Source organism: Saimiri boliviensis, chromosome 2 (genome assembly GCF_048565385.1).
Source record: "Saimiri boliviensis isolate mSaiBol1 chromosome 2, mSaiBol1.pri, whole genome shotgun sequence".
Taxonomy (NCBI): Eukaryota; Metazoa; Chordata; class Mammalia; order Primates; family Cebidae; genus Saimiri; species Saimiri boliviensis.
In genome coordinates, this window is record NC_133450.1 from 2218831 (window position 1) to 2240183 (window position 21353).

Here is a 21353-nt window from a genome sequence, read left to right on the forward strand (position 1 = left end):
GAGTGACGTCTACACAACAGATACTGTACAACTATAACCTTATGCAAATTGACCCTCTCAACTTGAAAGATACTGCTTTTTCTTCCATTTCCTTAATAACATTAATTTTGTAATAAAGTACATGTTAATATATATTTCAGAAAATTGAAATGAAAACAAAGTAATGCCTGCTGTATTAACATTTTGATCTAATTATTTTCTGCTCTTTGCCCAAATATGCAAAACTCACACATTTGTATATAAACTACATTGCATAGATTTGAATCTAGAATTTTTATTTAACATTATACAATGAAGATTTTAATATAATAAAATCTATGTAGTATCGTCTCAATGCATGTGCCATAATTTATGTAATCAATTTCCTACTGCTGATATTTTGTTGTGAATCTCACTGCAGAGAAATATTTTTGTACATCTCTGTTTCATTATGGTAATCTTTCAGAAATAGAATTTAAAGTACCTTTTAATGACTGAGTACTTACTAAATATTAAGGAGACTGGGTTGTAAGACTAGTTGACTGTTTAGCAAGGTCGATTGTTACGAAATGTGACAATATAGAACAGGGGCAGGTATACCAGTATCCAAAGAGCTCCATCTTTTTGATGACTAGCACTATAGATGACTTGAAGTGAACAGCATTTGATATAAAGGAGGTAAAATTTCTATACTTTTCTGATCCCAGCCAGTGCAGGCTGGGTGAAGGAGTGGGATGTTAAGAAAGGATGCCATCGCCGGGCATGGTGGCCCACACCTGTATTACCAGCACTTTGGGAGGCCAAGGCAGGCAGATCACCTGAGGTCAGGAGTTCAAGACCAGCCTGGCCAACATGGTGAAACCCCATCTCTACTAAAAATACTAAAATTAGCTAGGTGTGGTGGTGGGCACCTGTAATCCCAGCTACTCTCAAGGCTGAAGTAGGAGAATCACTTGAACTCAGGAGGCGGAAGTTGTAGTGAGCCTAGATCTGGCCACTGTACTCCAGCCTGGGTGACAGAGTGAGACTCCACTCAAAAAAAAAAAAGAAACCCAGTTTCATGGAATGCAGTACCCAGCCCTGAGGATAGAGTGAAGAGCGCTGCATACCCAAGTACATAGGCTCTCAAGTATATTGGGTTCTGACCTGGAGCAGCAAGAGTAATTTCAGAACCTACGAGTTAGTATATGGATCCTGCTAGTGTACTTCCTGTCATGGCAGATTTGGCTGTGAAATAGGTAAAGGTCATTAGAACCTTGATTTCAAAGTAGCTCCAGAAATCAGAGCCTGACTCTTTTTCATCAGCATGTTACTTAGAAGGTTCAGCTTCTGCGTCATTCTGTCATTGCCAGTTAACTTTTGTCATGTTCCAAAGTCTCAGACACAAGAGACCAGGCAAGGAAAGTGACTAGATCGATACAAATATATCACCTCTTCTTTCAGTAAACCATGTCTTCATTAATTTTATTTTTCTGCACAAGATTGTTTTCTCCTATCCTTGTAACACATTTCAAACTTGCAGTATAGTATATGCTTTCAGCACTTGAAGGTGCACAAATGTGTTAATTTCATTTTAAATTTACATCATTAGATGCTTGAGAGATACAAATATTATAATTTTCTTTACTTATTTGGCAAGCCAATGTACAAAATGACTATTTTGTAAACTAATTATTATGGTGAATTAAAAACGTATGTAATAGTGGACAGAATAGTATGATAAACCTCCGCTTCCTCATCATACACCCTTGCAGTGAGAAACTTGTGGTCAGTCCTGCCTCACTGATACTCCATCCTCTCTCTGTAAGTTCTATTTTGAAGTCAATTCCAGATAACATTTCATTATGGCTATTTTTTATGGACATTTTCTTTCTGCTTCTGAAAGTAATACATGCTTATTATAAAAGAGGAAATTAAAAACTTGTCACAGTCATCTAGTAAGAAATTTTAATTTTTGCTTTTTCTTATGTTTATGCATATCAATGTATGCATATAAATATACACAAAATATATATTATGTGTAAAAATTTTCTGCGTAATTGTGTTAGGGAAAGGACTAAGCTGTTATAAAAGCACCAAAAATACAATGGTTTTAAGAATATAGAAATGTATTTTTTACAGTACAGTTCTGAGGTAAGCAGACTGGGTTTCAAGGTTGCTTTATGTGACACGTGTTTTCAGGGACCCATTTTCTGTCTTTACCATCTCCTCAGGTATGCCCTCCCTTCACGGTTAGAGCTGTTGTTACAGGCTTTTTTGTGTTGCAGTTTGCAGAAGGGGAGGAGTAAATGAACCTTAAAACACCAAGTATGTGTTCACTTTCCAATTGGGCATAGTCAGTCACATGGTCCTCTCAAGCCGCAAGGGGGACTGGGAAACCCCGTTCCTGGTGACTCGCCGTAAGGCTCTGTTCCTGCGGAGTCTGGTGCAGTGCAGTGTTTTCTTTGTCTTCTTTACTTCCTCCCTTTATGACACATGAACCTAGTGTCTTGGTCAGACTCAGATTTCATCCATTTGGGAAGACTGTAATTGGTATTGAGTTCTTTCATCAAGATCAACATAATTTATTGTGTTTTCTTTTTGTGGTATTGACATATCAATAATCGACACTTAGTGCCTAGATCCACTAATTCATAGATATGGGGATATTCCGATTCTGCATTTCATTTTCATTTATTATTTATACTATTTATAAAGAGATGGCTCCCTCATCTACTGTTTGGCTACTGAGTACAGCTTGTGTGTGTGAAAGCCAGTACACATTTTTTATTTACCAGTTTTCAAAATAATGAACCGGTTTCTTATTATCTTCCATTTGATCGGGGTGTGTGTGTGTGTGCGTTGTGTGTAAAGATAGATAAATCATGAACTATTATGAACTGATGGATTTAAATATTTTTAATGGGTTTCAGTCATTTGTAGTTTTCCTTTTTGAATCTCAAATTATGCCATCTTTTGTTCAGTGGGAGTCTGATAGAGTTTGTTTTCAAGTCCTTTTGACATGAGCCCAGACGAATTGGATAGTTGCCTTTCTACCCAGTTTGACAAGGTGTTAGACTTATGATCATGCATTTTGGTAAGAAACTCCGGTTACTTTTACTGGGAAATTATATTTTAAGACCATAATCAGAAATGCTCATTGCTACTGGATTGATCATTGTGAACAGAATTACAAAATGAAGAAGTGAAATATGTGTATACGTGGTTGTCCACTCGGCCTCTTCTGTATTGCCTCCTGTATGTCTTTTCTTCCATACCAAATATTCGGTTCTCAAGGACACAGGAGATGATAGAATTATAATATAATGGCATTTACTCTATCCTGCCTAACACGCACAGCAGTCTTAGAATAACATGACTAATAGTACCACCATCAGTGTAATCACCGAGAACAGTTTAAAATTCTTTTCATACGTTTTCCCTGTTTTCCCCCGTCTTTCAAAAATAGTCTCACAATGAAATATCTGAGGCACCAGCATTATATACTGGATTCCTTAGCTTTTTATCCCTAATTTAGTCTCAGTTCTATAAGTATACACATCACGTTCACTGGTAGTCCTGATGTCCGTGTCTCTCTAGTCTTTTTTCTTTTCTGAGGCATGTTCTCTAGTAGATTCACCAGGAAGGTTTATGAGAATATTCTCTAGGTTCTTAAAATGTTGATAGTAGTTTATCTGTGCTTTTTGTGCTTGAAAGTTAATATTACTAGATAGAAAATCCTTAGCTTCTATTTCTTTCTTGAAAATACTAAATACATTATTTTCTTTTGGCATAAAATGTTGCTGTCAAAAAGGCTGATGATGATTTAATATTTTTCCTTGTAAGTCACTTGTTTTTTTTTTTCCCCAAATGCTGAAATAATTTTTTTTTACTTAAGGCCCGGAGATTTTAATGAGATATGTCAATATTAGTCTCCCTAGGTCAGTATTTTCGAGTGTGTGGTATACTTTTTCAATATTTATATTGTTGAAAGTTTTATTGGATTAAAGTTTTTCATATTTGATCTATTCTCTTGCTTTGGTTTGCTTTTTCAAGAACTCCTATTATCTGGATCTCATCTTTGCCTATCTTCAGTATTTTCACTTACTTTCAAATCATTTTTATTTTTTTATTTAAAAAATTTTATCCTTCTTACATTTTCTTTGAGGCATTATTTGTTGTGTTTGTTTACTCTTACACATCTTCTGTTTTGTTTTTATTTCTTAAACGATTTCTTACATTGCAATCTTTTTTTGAGTTTTATGATCTAATTATTGAGTTTTTAAGATACTGATTTCTGTTGTTCTCTCATGCCATATATATATATATATATATATATATATATATATATATATATATATAGTGTGTGTGTGTGTATTTCAGCTTATTTTGAAATAGAAAGTTACATTTTGACCTGTGCATACATTTTTTTGGTGTGTTTTTTTTGTTGTTGTTGTTTGTAAGGTTGCTATTTTGTTTATTTATTTTCTTCTGATAACTTTGGCATTTGGCCTTGATACTTTTCTGTTGCTAATTTTTACATGAAATTAGATTTATGAAACTTGAAATGTGTTTATAGAACGCTGGACAAAAGAAACATCTTAAGTCGAAGAAAACAAAATGCAGACAAATAGTCAAGCATACTTAATACCAATTTTTTCAGTTAACTAATCAACAGATTTACAAAAAAAAAAAAAACAGGAACATTACATACTGGCAAACAACTTGTGGGTACATAAATTAATTCCCATTTTGGTTGTTCAGTTTGGGAATACTTATCAAAAATCTTAAAAATATGTGTAATCTATGGCCCAGGTTTTTTATTTCTGTGATTTGATCATAAAGGAATAATTGACTGTTTAAATTTGCACTGTAGGAATATTTTGTTGCACTATTTATGACATTGAAAAATTAAATATTATCCAGATGTCTGACAACATGGTATTAGTCAAAATAGGTATATTCATGACATGGAGTAGCTTACATCTGTTAGCTTATGTTGTAGAATATTTAATGGTGGGAATATATATCAAATACAGCAGATTTTAAATTTTATAAATGGGATACCTATTTTTATAAAACTTTATGTGCAAAGAAAAATGGAAGAATATACTTCAAAAGATTAGGTTTTTTCTAGGTATCAAATATTTTAATCTTAATTTTTATATATATTTTCTATAATTAACACATTTTGTGTTAAAAAATTTACTCAAGTCAAACAAGAACATATGCTCATTTGTCTCTGGTTTTGAGATTTTAAAAACATTAATATGAATGACCGATGTATGTGGTTTTGTATGTGAATATGAGTGTAAAGGCGTTGTCTATAACGATGGTGTGATTCTTGATAGTTCTGGATAGAGTCCAAGTTTCTTTGTATAGTGACTGCATTTGTGTATAAGTTTCCTCAATGGTTTCTATTAGATATGTAAATAACATTTATATACAACTGAAAAATATTGTAATTTGGACCTTTCACAAAACTGAAGATGTCATTTAGAATATTGCTTTTCCTTAGTACAGTGATCAAATTACATGTCAGAGACTAGCCTGCCTGAGCAGCATGGCAGGAGGGAATGTGGGGTGGTAAAAAAGCATGATCTATTAAAGTCAGCCAGTCATGGTTTTGATCTTGAGCTTTGTCACCATGGGCATCATACCAAACCTCTTTGAAGTTTGCATCTGTAAGCATTTGTATTTGTTAAGCATCTTTGAAATGTAAACATACTATCTAACCTGCTTTATGGGATTGTGAAGATGATAGGAAATTATGTAATTGATCCAGTCCTTTGCTTATCACATAATACGATTTGCTTATCACATAATACGTGTTCAGTAAATGACAATATGGATGGTGATTTCACATATGACTTGCTTTGTTCCATGTATCTTTGGGAGATAATGGGAAGAGGGTTTTCTCCCCCTGACACTCACTCTGTTCTTTCTTTGAAAAGAAAGACCTGGGTGATTTTTGTAACGTTGTATTTATATGTGTGTACTTACAACTTAAATCATTACTTTAGGTTATTGCCGCCATATAAAGGTATGGTATACCATAGGCCTGGTTTATCAAAGAAAATAATAAGAGAAAGAAATCAAATTTTCTAATCAAAGAAATTCTAATTTTTTAATCAAAGAAAAAGAAAAGAGAATATTTTCTTCATTTGGCTGTGGGGTTTTTGGGTTTTTGTTGCTTGTTTTTTGTTGGTAGGTTGATAACTTGGAAAGTGAGCACAATTCTATAACTCAAACCTATTTCCAGCCATATCTTTAAGGTAGTAATCAAGAATGTGGATTCCCTAATCATCTATCTGGGTTTAAATTTGGGCTCTGTTGCTTTACTAGCTGCAAAGTCAGTCAGTCATGGTTTTGGTCTTCTAACTTTAAAAAAATTAGTTAACTTTATGTTCAAGTTTTCTCATAGTTAAAATGAGGATAATAAAAATATGTACTTTCTAGGTATGTTCTAAGTGTAGTTGTAAGGATGAGATGAATGATAATAAAGTTCTTAGCTGAATGTATCTTGTATAATAAGCCCTCATAAATACTATTATTAGCTGTTATTACATTAACTCTTTGTATTCATTAATCTAATACATACATACGTGCTTGCCATATGCCAGGCACAGTTACAGACATAGAAACATCAGTGAACAAACCAAAGTCATTGCCCTTCGGAAACTTGTGTTTGAGGAAGGAAATTGCAAATTGATATATAATGTGAGGCAGTGATGTGAAACAAGTCCTATAAAGAAACATAAAGAGAATAAGGAGATAGCAAATAATAGAGGGTGTTATTTAAGACGGCATTCATTTTGGCCGAGACCACGCAAATACCCGAGAGAATATTCTTGGCTAAGGGAACAACGTATATAGAGTCCTGAGGCAGTAACATTTCCAATGAATGTGGGGAACAATAAGAGGACCACTGTGGGTGCAGTTTTAGTGAAGAAAGAAGAGAGTGGTAGATGAGACCAGAGAGATCAGTGACTCAGCCTTGGAGGCCATGTGGAAGAATTTGGATTTACTCTAAGTGTGATGAGAATGTAAGTTTTGATAAAAGGAATAATGTGATTTAACTATAAAAAAAATTGGCTGCTTTTATAGAAAAAAGACCTAGGAGTCAAATTAGAAACTGAGAGACGAGTTAAGAGCTATTGCAGTAATATAAATGAACGCTGATGGTCACTTAAGAGTAGGTGATGGTGCTAGGGAGAAGTGGCTGAATTGGGGATGTATGTGAAAGGAGAACTGATAGGATTTGCTCATGTATTGGACATATGAGCGATTATACGAATAACGGTATGATTTACTGAAATAGAGAACACTCTTGGAAGAACAACTTAATGTACACAAGGAACATAAGAGTTTTGTTGTAGACATGTTAGTTTTGAAATACTGTTTGTGGAAATGCTCCACCTAACTGGAGATTTTGAGGATACTTTTTTTTTTTTTTTTTTTTTTTTTAAAGACAGTCTTGCTTTGTTGCCCAGGCTGGAGTGCAGTGGCACAATCTCAGCTCACTGCAACCTCCACCTCCTGGGTTCAAGCGATTCTTCTGCCTCAGCTTCCCAGGTAGCTGGGATTACAGGTGTGTACAGACATACACCACCATGCCTGACTAATTTTTGTAATTTTAATAGAGATGAGATTTTTACCATGTTGACCAGGATGGTCTCGAACTCCTGCCCTCAAATGATCCTCCCACCTTGACCTCCCAAAATGCTGGGATTACAGGTGTGAGTCACTGCACCTGGCTGGGAAGACATTTTTACCCAGGTGAATGCAGTTCAGGAGAGAAGTGAGAACTAGAGATAAAAATTTGAGCGTGTTCTGTGTATGAATATTTCAAGTGACTGTACTAGATGAGTGAGTTTGGGTAGAGAAGAAGAAAGCTCTGAGGATAGCTCTGGGGTGCTCCAACATTTAGAGATCAAGAAGAGGAAAAGGACCCAGCAAAGAAAACAGAAGGAGCAGCCAGTGAGTTAAAAGGACAGTGTGGTGTTAGAAAACCAAGTGAAGGAGGAGTCTCGAGTGGGAGGAAATGATTTATAGGACTAAGGTTGCAAGAAACAGATAAGAACTGAACATTGGCCACGGGCATTGTTGACCTTGACCATGAACATTTGTAGATTGGTAAGAGTGGTAAGGGCCAAAGCTGGACTAAAATGAGTTTGGGAGACAATGAGGGCTAAGCAAGTAGAGGCAAAATACACTTTCTTTCAACAAATTTGGTACAAAAGGATAGTAATTGGAGGGGGACATACAAACAAGGTTCCTTTTGAGATAATTTAAGTAGAAACAGGAAAACTGATGATGCAGGTAAGAGAAGAAATAACCATAAAATGTGGGACAAGGAATGGGATCCAGTGTATATTTGGAGGACTTACTCTTAGAAAGGAAGGTGTGTTCATATATTGTAAGAGGAGGGAAGAGACTGTATGGGCACATATGCAGATCATTTGCTACGTTTGGCTGTGGGAGTGTGTGGAAGCTCTCTTCTGAATAATGCTGTTTTTCCTGAATAAACGTGCTCATGAACTGAGAGACGGAATTAGGAGATGAGGGATATTGGAGATTTAAGGAGAGAATCTAAAATTTTTAGCAAAGTGAATGTGTAGATTAACTAATGTAAGGTTGTTTGACTGCCTGGGAATACCAGAGGCCACTTGAGGTATAATTTCACAGATTTAAAGTTTGTGATTACAGCCACATTAATCTGCTTTAGATGCAGGCTCAGAATAGGGAGAGAGCCGGATTTAGGGTTGGGGTTTTGCCATGCAGGTATGAAAGAAGAAAGAAGGCAAAGAGTTGAGTGCATGCAACAGAATGATCAGAGTGAGAGGCCATAAAATCCAAGATGGATAAGGAGGGAAATGGGGCCAAACACTGTGTGCTGTCACTGAACCAAAGCTTTGCTGTTGATACCCACATTCCGCTTTCTCGTCTCTAGAATGTGTTTTCTGAGATGACATGCGTTTTCCTTCCTGCAGCCTTACACCACTCGCAGCCCAAACACACATACTTACCTAATACCCATGTGTTCACATTTTATCCTTCTTCAAGGGATACCAAATACAGTGTTTTCTTCCTGAGTTTCCCCCACTTCCCCCTAGTGAACAGTGATCTTGGTTCCCTCTTGGAGTTGTTACAGCACTCTAAAACTCTCATTGACTTGGTATTATAGGTGGTATTATAGTTCCATATATATATATTTTACGTGTCCTACTCTACTCGTGTGATATTATGGTAGGGATTGCGTCCTTGTATCCTTAGCATTAGGCAAAATTGATATGCAGTGAAGTGAATTCAATGATGTACAAACCTTAACTAAAACAGTTTCTTCACCGTTTTCCAAAACAGTTGTAGAAACCAGTGTGTTTTTCACAGAGATTACTTGTAGTTTTATCAAATATCTTATACTCACTGTAGTCTGTAGCAATCCTATATTACATTTAAATAATCATTCTTCTTATTATTTTATTTGTTTTTGTTGCAGGAGCATCTTTCTTTGAAGAAGTACATTATTGACATTGTGGTTGAAAGTACAGCTCCAGCAGAGCCTTTGAAAGACGGAGAAGAGCGGCAAAAAAATAAAAAAAAAGCCAAGAAGATAAAAGCCCGGATGAACTCCAGGTACCTTAAATACTCTTAAAAACAAAAGAAAAACTCTTAGGATGTATCCTTTAGTGTAAATCCAAGGAAGACCAAAAAAAAGTTTAAAGTTGTTTGCTTCGTGAAAGCCTTGGAAATAACACTGATGAGCCTAATTTATAGCCACTTTCCTTGATTGAGAAGGAAAACTGCGTATCGATCTAAAGCCCCTGCTTTCACCTGTTAAGAGCTCTTCTTATAATTGGATGCCAAAGCTCTGCCAAACTTGTGCCTCCTCCAGCATACAATAGTATGTTTAAGGATGTGTAAACCAAACCTATTTTTCTTTCCAACTATTGATTTTTAAATGAAGTATCAAAGAAAATCAATAGCAATCAACAAATAGAAGTCTACTGGCTGTAGTGTCAAATCCCATGACTAGATTTAATCAATTTGGTTGCCTGTCACAACAAGAAAAAGTTCAAGAAATATCTTAAAATGGAAAGTGAGTTGTCAGACCTGTAGTTCATCATCAGCCTCCAAGGTGTCATCTGAAGTTCAGACAGCTGTGTAGTACATCACGACCTCACAAGCTTCGAGTGTCAGCTGATGGCGGGTGAGTCCTGTTGGAGGACACAAAGATTGTTCTTCTTCAGTAGCGAGTCCGTTGCTATTTGAGGGAGACGATTCTGAATGTGCCCTTACACTTTTATTATTAAGTGTCGCAAAGATGGAGGAACTTGACCTATGGGATTGTAGAAATAAAGAACTTACAAAATGGTGAATAGTGCAGGATGAGTTTTTAAATCGTTTTTTCTAATTCCGTTAAGAATGTCATTGGTAGTTTGATAGGAATAGCATTCAATCTATAAATTGCTTTGAGTAGTATGGCCGTGTCTCACAGTAGATTCTCTCCATGAGCATGGAATATTTTTGCCTTTGTTTATATCATCTCTGATTTCTCCAAGCAGTGTTTTGTAATTCTTATTGTAGACATCTTTACCTCCATGGTTAGCTGTATTTCTACGTATTTTATTCTTTTTTTGTGGCTGTGGTGTGAATGGGATTGCATTCTTGAATTGGCCCTCAGCTTGGATGTTGTTGGTGTGTAGAAATGCCGCTGATTTTTGTACATTGATTTTATATCCTGAAATGGTGCTGAAGTTGCTTATCAGATCTAGGAATTTGGGGGCAGAAACTGTGGGGTTTTCTAGCTACACAATCCTATCTTCCGGAAACAGAGGTCGTTTGGCTTCCTCTCTTCCTCTCTGGATGCCTTGTATTCATTCTCTTGCCTGATTGCTCTGGCTAGGACCTCCAGTATGCTGAATAGGAGTGGTGGTAGTGGGAATCCTGTCTTGTTCCTTTTCTCAACAGGAATGCTTCCAGCTTTTACCTGTTCGTTATGATGTTGGCTCTGTGTTTGCCATATACAGTTCTGATTATTTTGAGACATACTCCTTTACTGCCTATTTTGTTGAGGATTTTTAACATGAAGGGATGTCGAATTTTATTGAAAACCTTTCTTGCCTCTATTTAGATGATCTTATGTTTTTTTATTTGGGGCATGGATAAACCCGATTTATTGATTGGTGTTTGTTGACCAACCATGCACCCTAAGGGTAGAGCCTATTTGATCATGGTGGGTTAGCTTTTTGATGTGCTGCTGGTTTTGGTTTGCTAGTATTTTCTTGAGGATTTTTTTTTTCATCCTGGATCATGGCCTGTGTTCTTTTTTCTTTCTTTTCTTTTCTTTTCTTTTTGTTGTTGTTGTTCTTGTGCCTCTGCCAGATTTTGATATCAGAATGATGCTTGGCATATAGAATGAGTTAAAGAATCCCTCCTCCTCAGTGTTCTGGAAGTTTCAGTAAGAATGGTACCAGCTCTTCTTTATACATTTGATGGAATCTTGCTCGGAATCTGGTCCTGGGCTTTTTCTGGGTGATAGGCTTTTTATCACTGATTCAGTTTCAATCCTAGTTATTGGGCTGTTTAGCATTACAATTTCTTCGTCATTCAATCTCGAAAGGTTGTTTGTTTCCAGGAATTTATCATTTTCTTCTAGATTTTCTAGTTCGTGTGCATAGAGGTGTTTGTAATCGTCTCTGAGGGTTGTTTTTACATTTCTGTGCAAGTGGTAGTAATGTTCCCCTTGACATTTCTGATTGTGCTTATTTGGATCTTATGTCTTTTTTTCTTTATTAGCTGAGCTAGTGGTCTATTCGTCTTTGTCAAAAAAATCAGCTCTTGGATTTGTTGGTCGTTTGCATGTTTTTTCTCATTACAGTTTTCTTCGGTTGAGCTCTGATTTTGGTTATATCTTGTCTCCCACTAGCTTTGGGGTTGGGTTCCTCTTTCTCTAGTTCATTTGGGTATGACGTTAGGCTGTTAATTTGAGATCTTTTTAACATTTTGATGTGGTAATTTAGCACTATAAACTTCCCGCTTAACACTGTTTTTGCTGTGTCCCAGAGATTCTAGTATGTCGTATCTTTTTTCCCATTAGTTTCAAAGAATTTCTTGATTTCTGCTTTAATTCTGTTGTTTACTCCAAAGTCATTTTGGAACAGGTTGTTTAATTTCCATTTCATTGTATGGTTTTAAGCACTCTTAGAATTGATATTTATTTTTGTGGTGCTGTGGTCTGAGATGGTAGTATGATTTTGTGTTTCTGAATTTGCTGAGAATTGTATTGTGGCTCACTGTGTGGGGGATTTTAGACCATGTGCCTTGTGCAGATGAGAAGAATGTGTATTATGTTGTTTTGGGTTGGAGAGTCTAGATGTCATTAGTCCGTTTAGTGAAGTGTCACGTTCAGGTCCTGAATATCACTGTTAGTTTTCTGCCTCAGTAGTCTGTTTAATGCTGTCAGCGGGGTACTGAAGTCTCCCGCTATTATTGTGTGGTTATCTAAGTCTTTTCATAGGTTTCTAAGAACTCGTTTTATGAATCTGTGTGCTCCTGTGTTTGGTGCCTACATATTTAGTATAGTTCGGTCTTCTTGTTTTCGTGAACCCTTTACTATTATGTAATGCTCTTTGTCTTCTTTGCTTGTTCTGGATTTAAAATCTACTTTTTCCTGGAATTACAGTAGCAACCCTTGCTTTTTTGTTTCCTCTTTGGTAGATTTTTCTCCATCCCTTGACTTTGAATCTATGACTGTCACTGCTTGTGAGATGGGTCTGTTGAAGACAGCGTATGATTGGGTCTTGCTTCTTTATCCACCTTTTAATTGGGGCATTATTCTCATTTACATTTAAAGTTAATATTGATAATAAGTTTAATAGAAATAGCATTAAATCTGTACATTGCTTTGGGTTGTACAGCCATTTTTACCATATTAACTTCTCCATTTCATGAACACGGAACATTTTTCCATTTGTTTGTGTAATTTGTAGTTTTTTCAGCAGTTTTTGTAGTTGTTCTTTTAGAAGTCTTTCTCCTCCTTGGTCAGCTGTATTCTTAGGTATTTCCTTTGTTTGTGTGGCTGTCGTGAATGGGATTGTGTTCTTGATTTGGCACTCAGCCTGGATGTTGTTGGTATATAGTAATGCTATCGATTTCTGTTCATTGATTTTGTATTCTGAAACTTTACTACTGTCATTTGTCAATTCTAGGAGCCTTTTGGCAGAGTCTTTATGATTTCCTAGGTGTAGAATCACGTTGTCAGCAAAGAGAAATCGTTTTGTTTCTTTTCCTGTTTGGATGCCTTTTCTTTCTCTCTCTTTCCTGATTGCTCTGGCTAGGACTTCTAGTTCTGTGTGGAATAGGAGTGGTGAGAGTGGGCATCTTTGTCTTGTTCAAGATCCAAGCAGAATGGATTTTGTCCCTTCAGTATGCTGTTGGCCATGGGTTTGTCATAGAAGGCTCTTATTATCATTATTATTTATATATATATATTTTTGAGACAGAATCTCGCTCTGTCATCCAGGCTGGAGTACAGTGGCACGATCTCGGCTCACTGAAACCTCTGCCTCCCAGGTTCACGTGATTCTGCTGCCTCAGCCTCCCAAGTAAAAAATTTAAAAAAAAAATTTTTTAATTAAAAAATTGCCAGGCATGGTGGCAATTTTTAAATTTCTAAAAAATTTTTAATTTTTTAGCAGAGATGGTTTCACCAGTTGGCTAGGCTGATCTCGAACTCCTGACCTCAAGTAATCTGCCTGTCTCAGCCTTCCAAAAGTGCTGGGATTATAGGCTCACATGAGCCTTCGTGCCGTACTTATTTTTAGTTATGTTTCTTTGATACCTAATCTATTGAAAGTTTTCATCATGAAGGGATGTTGAATTTTATCAAATGCTTCCTCTGCATCTATTTAGATGGTTATATTGATTTTGCTTTTGATTTTGTTTATGTGGTGAATCACATTTATTGATTTGCTTGTTGAACTCGCCTTATGTCTCAGGAATAAAGCTTACTTGATTTGTGGTATATTAACTTTTTAATGTGCTACTGGATTTTATTTGCTAGGATTTTGTTGAGGATTTTTGCATCTGTGTTCATGAGGGATGTATATCTAAAGTTTTTTTTTAATTGTGTCTCTGCCAAATTCTGGTGTCAGTCTGATGGTGGCTTCATAGAATGAGTTAGGGAGAAGTCCCTCATCTCTAGTTTTTTTGGAATAGTTTCCATAGGATTGGTATCATTTCTTCTTTGTATGTGTGGTGAATCTATCTGGTCCAGGTTTTTTTTTTGTTTTTTTTTTGTTTGTTTGTTTTTTGTAGTTTCGTTATTACTAATTCGATTTCTGCATTGAACTGCTTTATTCATGATTTCAGTCTCTTCCTGATTCAATATTGTGCTTGCATTGAATTAGAAGGATTGTGTCCTTGCACTGAAAACATTCTATTTTAAAACATGACAAGTATGCCCACTCTCACCACTCCTATTCCACACAGTACTAGAAGTCCTAGCCAGAGCAATCAGGAAAGAAGAATAATTCAGTCTTGTGCTTGCATTGAATTAGAAGGATTCTATGATCTTGCATTGAATAAAATTTCATTATTTTTCTTTTAAGTCCTGTGTAATTTTTAGTGACATCTTCTCTTTCATTACTGCAATTTTAATTTTTTTTCTTTGTTCCCCTGATCTCTGGCCAAGAATTTATCAATTTTGTTAATCTTTTGAAATAATGAATTTTTGCTGTGTTTGATTTTTGTTGATTTTATTTCATTTGTGTTCTTTATTTTTTACTTGTATTTACTTCATATTTATTTTTTATTTTTTCCTGATTTCTTAAGTTGGCCTCTGAGAGTATTGATTTGAAAGCTGTCTTTTTATAATATATGTAATTATAGCTATCACTTTCACTCTAATACCTACTTAACCTATATTCAACATATTTTCATGTTGCATTTTTATTTTTATATAGTTTGAGATATTTTTTATAATTGCATTTTAGGTTTTGGGGTACATGTGAAGAACACACACATTGTTGCATAGGTACACACGTGGCAGTGTGATTTGCTGCCTTCCTCCCCATCCACCTATATCTGGCATTCCTCCCCATGCTGTCTCTCCCCAACTCCCCACTCCCCACTGTCCCTCCCTCATTTCCCTCCAGCAGACCCCAGTGTGTAGTGCTCCCCTCCCTGTGTCCATGTGTTCTCATTGTTCATCACCCACCTATGAGTGAGAACATGCGGTGTTTGATTTTCTTTTCTTGTGTCAGTTTGCTGAGAATGATGGTTCCCAGGTTCATCCTTGTCCCTTCAAAGGACACGAACTCATCGTTTTTGATGGCTGCATAATATTCCATGGTGTATATGTGTCACATTTTCCCTGTCCAGTCTATCATCGATGGGCATTTGGGTTGGTTCCAGGTCTTTGCTATTGTAAAGAGTGCTACAGTGAACATTGGTGTGCATGTGTCCTTATAGTAGAACGATTTATAATCCTTTGGATATATGCCCAGTAATGGGATTGCTGGGTCAAATGGAATTCCTATTTCTAGGTCCTTAAGGAATCACCACACTGTCTTCCACAATGGTTGAACTAATGTACACTCCCACCAATAGTGTAAAAGTGTTCCTATTTCTCCACATCCTCTCCAGCATCTGTTGTCTCCAGATTTTTTAATGATCGCCATTCTAACTGGCGTAAGATGGTGTCTCAATGTAGTTTTGATTTGCATTTCTCTAACGACGAGTGATGATGAGCATTTTTTCATATGTTTGTTGGCCTCATGTATGTCTTCTTTTGAAAAGTATCTGTTCATATCCTTCACCCACTTTTGAATGGGCTTGTTTGTTTTTTTCTTGTAGATCTGTTTTAGTTCTTTGTAGATTCTGGATATCAGCCCCTTGTCAGATGGGTAGATTGCAAAAATCTTTTCCCATTCTGTTGCTTGCCGATTCACTCTAATGACTGTTTCTTTTGCTGTGCAGAAGCTGTGGAGTTTGATTAGGTTCCATTTGTCTATTTTGGCTTTTGTTGCCGATGCTTTTGGTGTTTTGGTCATGAAGTCCTTGCCTAAGCCTATGTCCTGAATGGTTTTGCCTAGATTTTTTTCTAGGGTTTTTATGGTGTTAGGTCTTATGGTTGAGTCTTTAATCCATCTGGAGTTAATATTAGCGTAAGGTGTCAGGAAGGGGTCCAGTTTCTGCTTTCTGCACATGGCTAGCCAGTTTTCCCAACACAATTTATTAAACAGGAAATCCTTTCCCCATTGCTTGTTTTTGTCAGGTTTGTCAAAGATTGGATGGTTGTAGATGTGTGGTGTTGCCTCCGAGGCCTCTGTTCTGTTCCATTGGTCGATATCTCTGTTTTGGTACCAGTACCATGCTATTTTGATTACTGTAGCCTTGTAGTATAGTTTGAAGTCCAGTAGTGTGATGCCTCCAGCTTTGTTCTTTTTGCTTAGAATTGACTTGGCTATGTGGGCTCTCTTTTGGTTCCATATGAAGTTGAAGGTGTTTTTTCCAGTTCTGTGAAGAAGGTCATTGGTAGCTTGATGGGGATAACGTTGAATCTGTAAATTGCTCGGGGCAGTATGGCCATTTTCACAATATGGATTCTTCCTAACCGTGAACATGGAATGTTTCTCCATCTGTTTGTGTCCTCTCTTACTTCGTTGAGCAGTGGTTTGTAGTTCTCCTTGAAGAGGTCCTTTACGTCCCTTGTTAGTTGTATTCCTAAGTATTTTATTCTCTTTGTGGCAATTGTGAACGGCAGTTTGTTCTTGATTTGGCTCTCTTTAAGTCTGTTATTGGTGTATAGGAATGCTTGTGATTTTTACGCATTGATTTTGTATCCTGAGACTTTGCTGACGTTGTTTATCAGTTTGAGGAGATTTTGGGCTGAGACGATGGGGTCTTCTAGATATACAATCATGTCATCTGCAAATAGAGACAGTTTGACTTCCTCCTTTCCTATTTGAATACCCTTTATTTCTTTTTCTTGCCTGATTGCTCTGGCTAGAAATTCCAGTACTCTATTGAATAGGAGTGGTGAGAGAGGGCATCCTTGTCTAGTGCCAGATTTCAAAGGGAATGCTTCCAGTTTTTGCCCATTCAGTATGATATTGGCTGTTGGTTTGTCGTAAATAGCTTTTATTATTTTGAGATACATTCTGTCAATACCTAGTTTATTGAGGGTTTTTAGTATAAAGGGCTGTTGAATTTTGACAAAGGCCTTCTCTGCATCAGTTGAGATAATCATGTGGTTTTTGTCTTTGGTTCTGCTTATGTGGTGAATTACGTTTATGGACTTGCGTATGTTGAATCAGCCTTGCATCCCCGGGATGAATCCTACTTGATCATGTTGGATAAGCTTTTTGATGTATTGTTGCAGTTGGTTTGCCAGTATTTTATTGAAGATTTTTGCATGTATGTTTATCATGGTTATTGGCCTGAAGTTTTTTTTTCTTGCTGAGGTTTCAGTATCAGGATGATGTTGGTCTCAGAAAATGATTTGGGAAGGATTCCCTCTTTTTGGATTATTTGGAATAGTTTCAGAAGGAATGGTACCAGCTCCTCTTTGTATGTCTGGTGGAATTCGGCTGTGAACCCATGGGACCTGGGCTTTTTTTTGGGTGGTAGGCTCTTAATTGCTGCCTCAACTTCTGCCCTTGTTGTTGGTCTATTCAGGGTTTTGACTTCTTCCTGGTTTATGCTTGGGAGGATGCAAGTGTCCAGGAATTGATCCATTTCTTCCAGGTTTACTAGTTTATGTGCATAGAGTTGTTTGTAGTATCTCTCATGATGGGTTGTATTTCTGTGGAATCTGTAGTGATATCCCCTTTATCGTTTTTTATTGCATATATTTCATTATTCTCTCTTTTCTTTTTTATTAATCTGACTAGTGGTCTGTCTATTATGTTGATCTTTTCGAAAAATCAGCTCCTGGTTTTATTTTTGGAATGGTTCTTTGTGTTTCTTTCTCCTTCAGTTCTGCTCCAATCTTAGTTATTTCTTGTCTTCTGTTTTGAGTTTTTTTATCTTGCTTCTCTAGCTCTTTCAATTTTGATGATAGGGTGTCAATTTTAGATCTTTCCTTTCTTCTCATGTGGGCATTTATTGCTATATATTTTCCTCTAGAGACTGCCTTAAATATGTCCCAGAGATTCTGGTATGTTGTGTGTTCATTCTCATTGGCTTCAGAGAACATCTTTATTTCTTCCTTCATTTCATCGTTTATCCAGTCAACATTCCAGAGCCAGTTGTTCAGTTTCCATGAAGCTGTGCAGTTCTGTGTTAGTTTCTGAATTCTGAGTTCTAACTTGATTTCAGTGTGGTCTGAGAGACTGTTTGTTATGATTTCCGTTCTTTTGCATTTTCTGAGGAGTGATTTACTTTCAATCATTTGGTTAATTTTAGAGTAGGTGTGATGTGGTGCTGAGAAGAATGTATATTCTGTGGATTTGGGGTGGAGTTTTGTAAATGTATCTTAGGTTTGCTTGGTCCAGGCTTGAGTTCAAGTCCTGGGTATCGTTGTTAATTTTCTGTCTTGTTGTTCTGTCTAATATTGACAGTGGGGTGTTAAAGTCTCCCATTATTATTGTGTGGGGGTCTAAGTCTCTTTGTAAGTCATTATGAACTTGCCTTATGCATCTGGGTGCTCCTGTATTGGGTGCATATATATTTAGGATCATTAGCTCTTCTTGTTGCATTAATCCTTTTACCATTATGCAATGTTTTTCTTTGTCTCTTTTGATCTTTGTTGCTTTAAAGTCTGTTTTATCAGAAATGAGAATTGCAACTCCTGCTTTTTTTGCTCTCCATTTGCTTGGTAAATCTTCCTCCATCCCTTTATTTTGAGCCTTTATGTATCCTTGCATGTGAGATGGGTTTCCTAGATACAGCACACCGATGGGTTTTGGCTTTTTATCCAATTTGCCAGTCTGTGTCTTTTAATTGGGGAATTTAGCCCACTTACATTTAGGGTTAATATTGTTATGTGTGAATTTGATCCTGCCATTTTGATGCCAGCTGGCTGTTTTGCCCATTAGTTGATGCAGTTTCTTCATTGTGTTGATGCTCTTTACCATTTGGTATGTTTTTGGAGTGGCTGGTACTGGTTGTTCCTTTCTATGTTTAGTGCCTCTTTCAGGAGCTCTTGTAAAGCAGACCTGGTGGTGATGAAATCTCTGAGTACTTGCTTGTTTGCAAAGGATTTTATTTTTCCTGAACTTATGAAGCTTAGTTTGGCTGGATATGAAATTCTGGGTTGAAAGTTTTTTTTTTTTTCCTTCAAGTTTGAAGTTCTTAATATGTATTTCAAATCACGGGGTTTTGGGGGATGTTCACACAATGTGTCTGGCTCTGGTTTGGGACACTAGGATAAACTCCAGATTGCCCAATCACTAGATTCACATGTTCAAGCAGACCAGAGTCACTGGTTTGCTTCTAACCTTTAATAAATGTGATCAGTGAGATAAGGGTGGTAGGGACTATTTCTCCTCCCAGGCTGGGCTTGCACTTTAGGAGGCCGAGGTGGGCAGATCTTTAGCTCAGGAATTGAGACCAGCCTGGACAAATAAGCAAGCCCAGGTCTTTACAAAAATTAGGGTGGCATAGGAGTGTATGCAAGTAGTCCTAGCAACTAGTGAGGCTGAGGCGGGAAGATCGCTTGAGCCCAGTAGGCAGATGCAGTGAGCCACTTGTGCCACTGCACTCCAAACCTGGTAATCAAGCTGTCTCAAGTCTTCTCTTCCTGTTTTTACCCTGTATTCCTCTATCCAATCTCAGCTGCCACAATTAGACAGACGGAAAGCACAAGGACATGTTTTTCTTGCATCTGTAGTAGAAACCTTAGCAGCAGATAGTAACTGCTCCAGGTCTGTCAAATAGATGCATGAAAGTTCTTTTATTTAAGGATGTTGAATATTGGCCCCCACTCTCTTCTGGCTTGTGGGGTGTCTGCTGAGATCTGCTGTGAGTCTGATGGGCTACCCTTTGTGGGTAACCTGACCTGTCTCTCTGGCTGCCCTTAGCATTTTCTCCCTCATTTCAACCCTGGTGAATCTGACGATTATGTGCCTTGGGGTTGCTCTTCTTGCGGAATATCTCTGTGGTGGTCTCTGTATTTCCTGGACTTGAATATTGGCCTGCCTTGCTAGGTTCGGTTAGTTTTCCTGGATAATATCCTGAAGAGTATTTTCCAGCTTGGATTTATTCTCTCAGTCACATTCAGGTACACCTATCAAATGTAGATTAGGTCTTTTTACATAGTCCCATATTTCTTGGAGACTTTGTTCATTCCTTTTTATCCTTTTTTCTCTAATCTTGCCTTCTTGTTTTATTTCATTGAGTTGATCTTTGACCTATGATACCCTTTCTTCTGCTTGGTCAATTCGGCTGTTTAAACTTGTGTATGCTTTGTCAAGTTCTCGTGTTGTATTTTTCAGCTCCATCAGTTCACTTCTATTCCTCTCTAAGCTGTCCATTCTTGTTAGCATTTGGTCAAATCTTTTTTCAACGTTCTTAGTTTCTTTGCATTGGGTTAGAACATGTTCTGTTAGCTCACAGAACATTTCTTATTACCCACCTTCTAAAGCCTGATTCTGTCAATTCATCACACTCATTCTCCATCCAGTCTTGTTCCGTTGCTGATGTGGAGTTGTGATCTTCTGTAGGAGGAGAGGCATTCTGGTTTCAGGTGTTTTCATCCTTTTTGTGCTGGTTTCTTCCCATCTTTGTGGATTTATCCACCTGTTGTCTTTGTAGTTGTTGACTTTCAGATTGGGTCTCTGAGTGGATGTCCAGTTTGTTGATGATGAAGTTATTTGTTTCTATTTCTTAGTTTTCCTTCTAACAGTCTGACCTCTCTGTTGTAGGACTACTGAGGTCCACTCCAGGCCCTGCTTGCCTGGGGATCACCTGCAGTGGCTACAGAACAGTAAGGGTTGCTACCAGTTTCTTCTTCTGTTGTCTTTGTCCCAGAAGGATACCCACCAGATGTCAGTCTGAGCTCTCCTGTATGAGGTGACTCTTTGGATATACGGGGGTCAGGGAGCTGCTTGAGGAGACAGTCTGTCCTTTATAGGAGCTCAAGTGGTGAGCTGTGAGTTCCATTGTTCATTCAGAGCTGCTGGGCAGATATGTTTAAGTCTGCTGCAGCAGAACTCATAACCTCCCCCACCCTGCTTTTTATTCCCCTGGTGCTCTGTCCCAGGGAATTAGGGCTTTATTTATGAGTTTCTCTTGTGCTGTTGCCTTTTTTCAGGGCTGTTTTGCCCACTGAGGAGGCAGCCTAGTCACTTGTCTGCCTGCAGAGGCTTTGCTGAGCTCCTGTGGGCTCCGCCCAGCTGCCATGTGAACTTTCCTGCAGTCCTGTTTATACGGGTGTAGCTAGAACTGCC

The 21353-nt window shown here is 37.3% G+C and overlaps 1 protein-coding gene and 1 non-coding gene across 13 annotated transcripts in view; one reads left to right on the forward strand and one right to left on the reverse strand.

Annotated features, from left to right (window-relative positions):
* The window catches only part of SCAPER (S-phase cyclin A associated protein in the ER), a 535706-nt gene that overhangs the window by 215232 nt on the left and 299121 nt on the right, over positions 1–21353 (forward strand). For all 12 annotated transcript variants that reach the window (XM_074392618.1, XM_074392622.1, XM_074392621.1 and 9 more), the window contains one exon: positions 9458–9594. In XM_074392618.1, the coding sequence (XP_074248719.1) occupies positions 9458–9594 (137 nt within the window). The remainder of the gene's footprint in view (positions 1–9457; positions 9595–21353) is intronic.
* On the reverse strand, positions 19715–19848 carry LOC120364156 (small nucleolar RNA SNORA31). Its single transcript, XR_005579499.1, has one exon. It is a non-coding gene; the product is annotated as a small nucleolar RNA SNORA31 (small nucleolar RNA).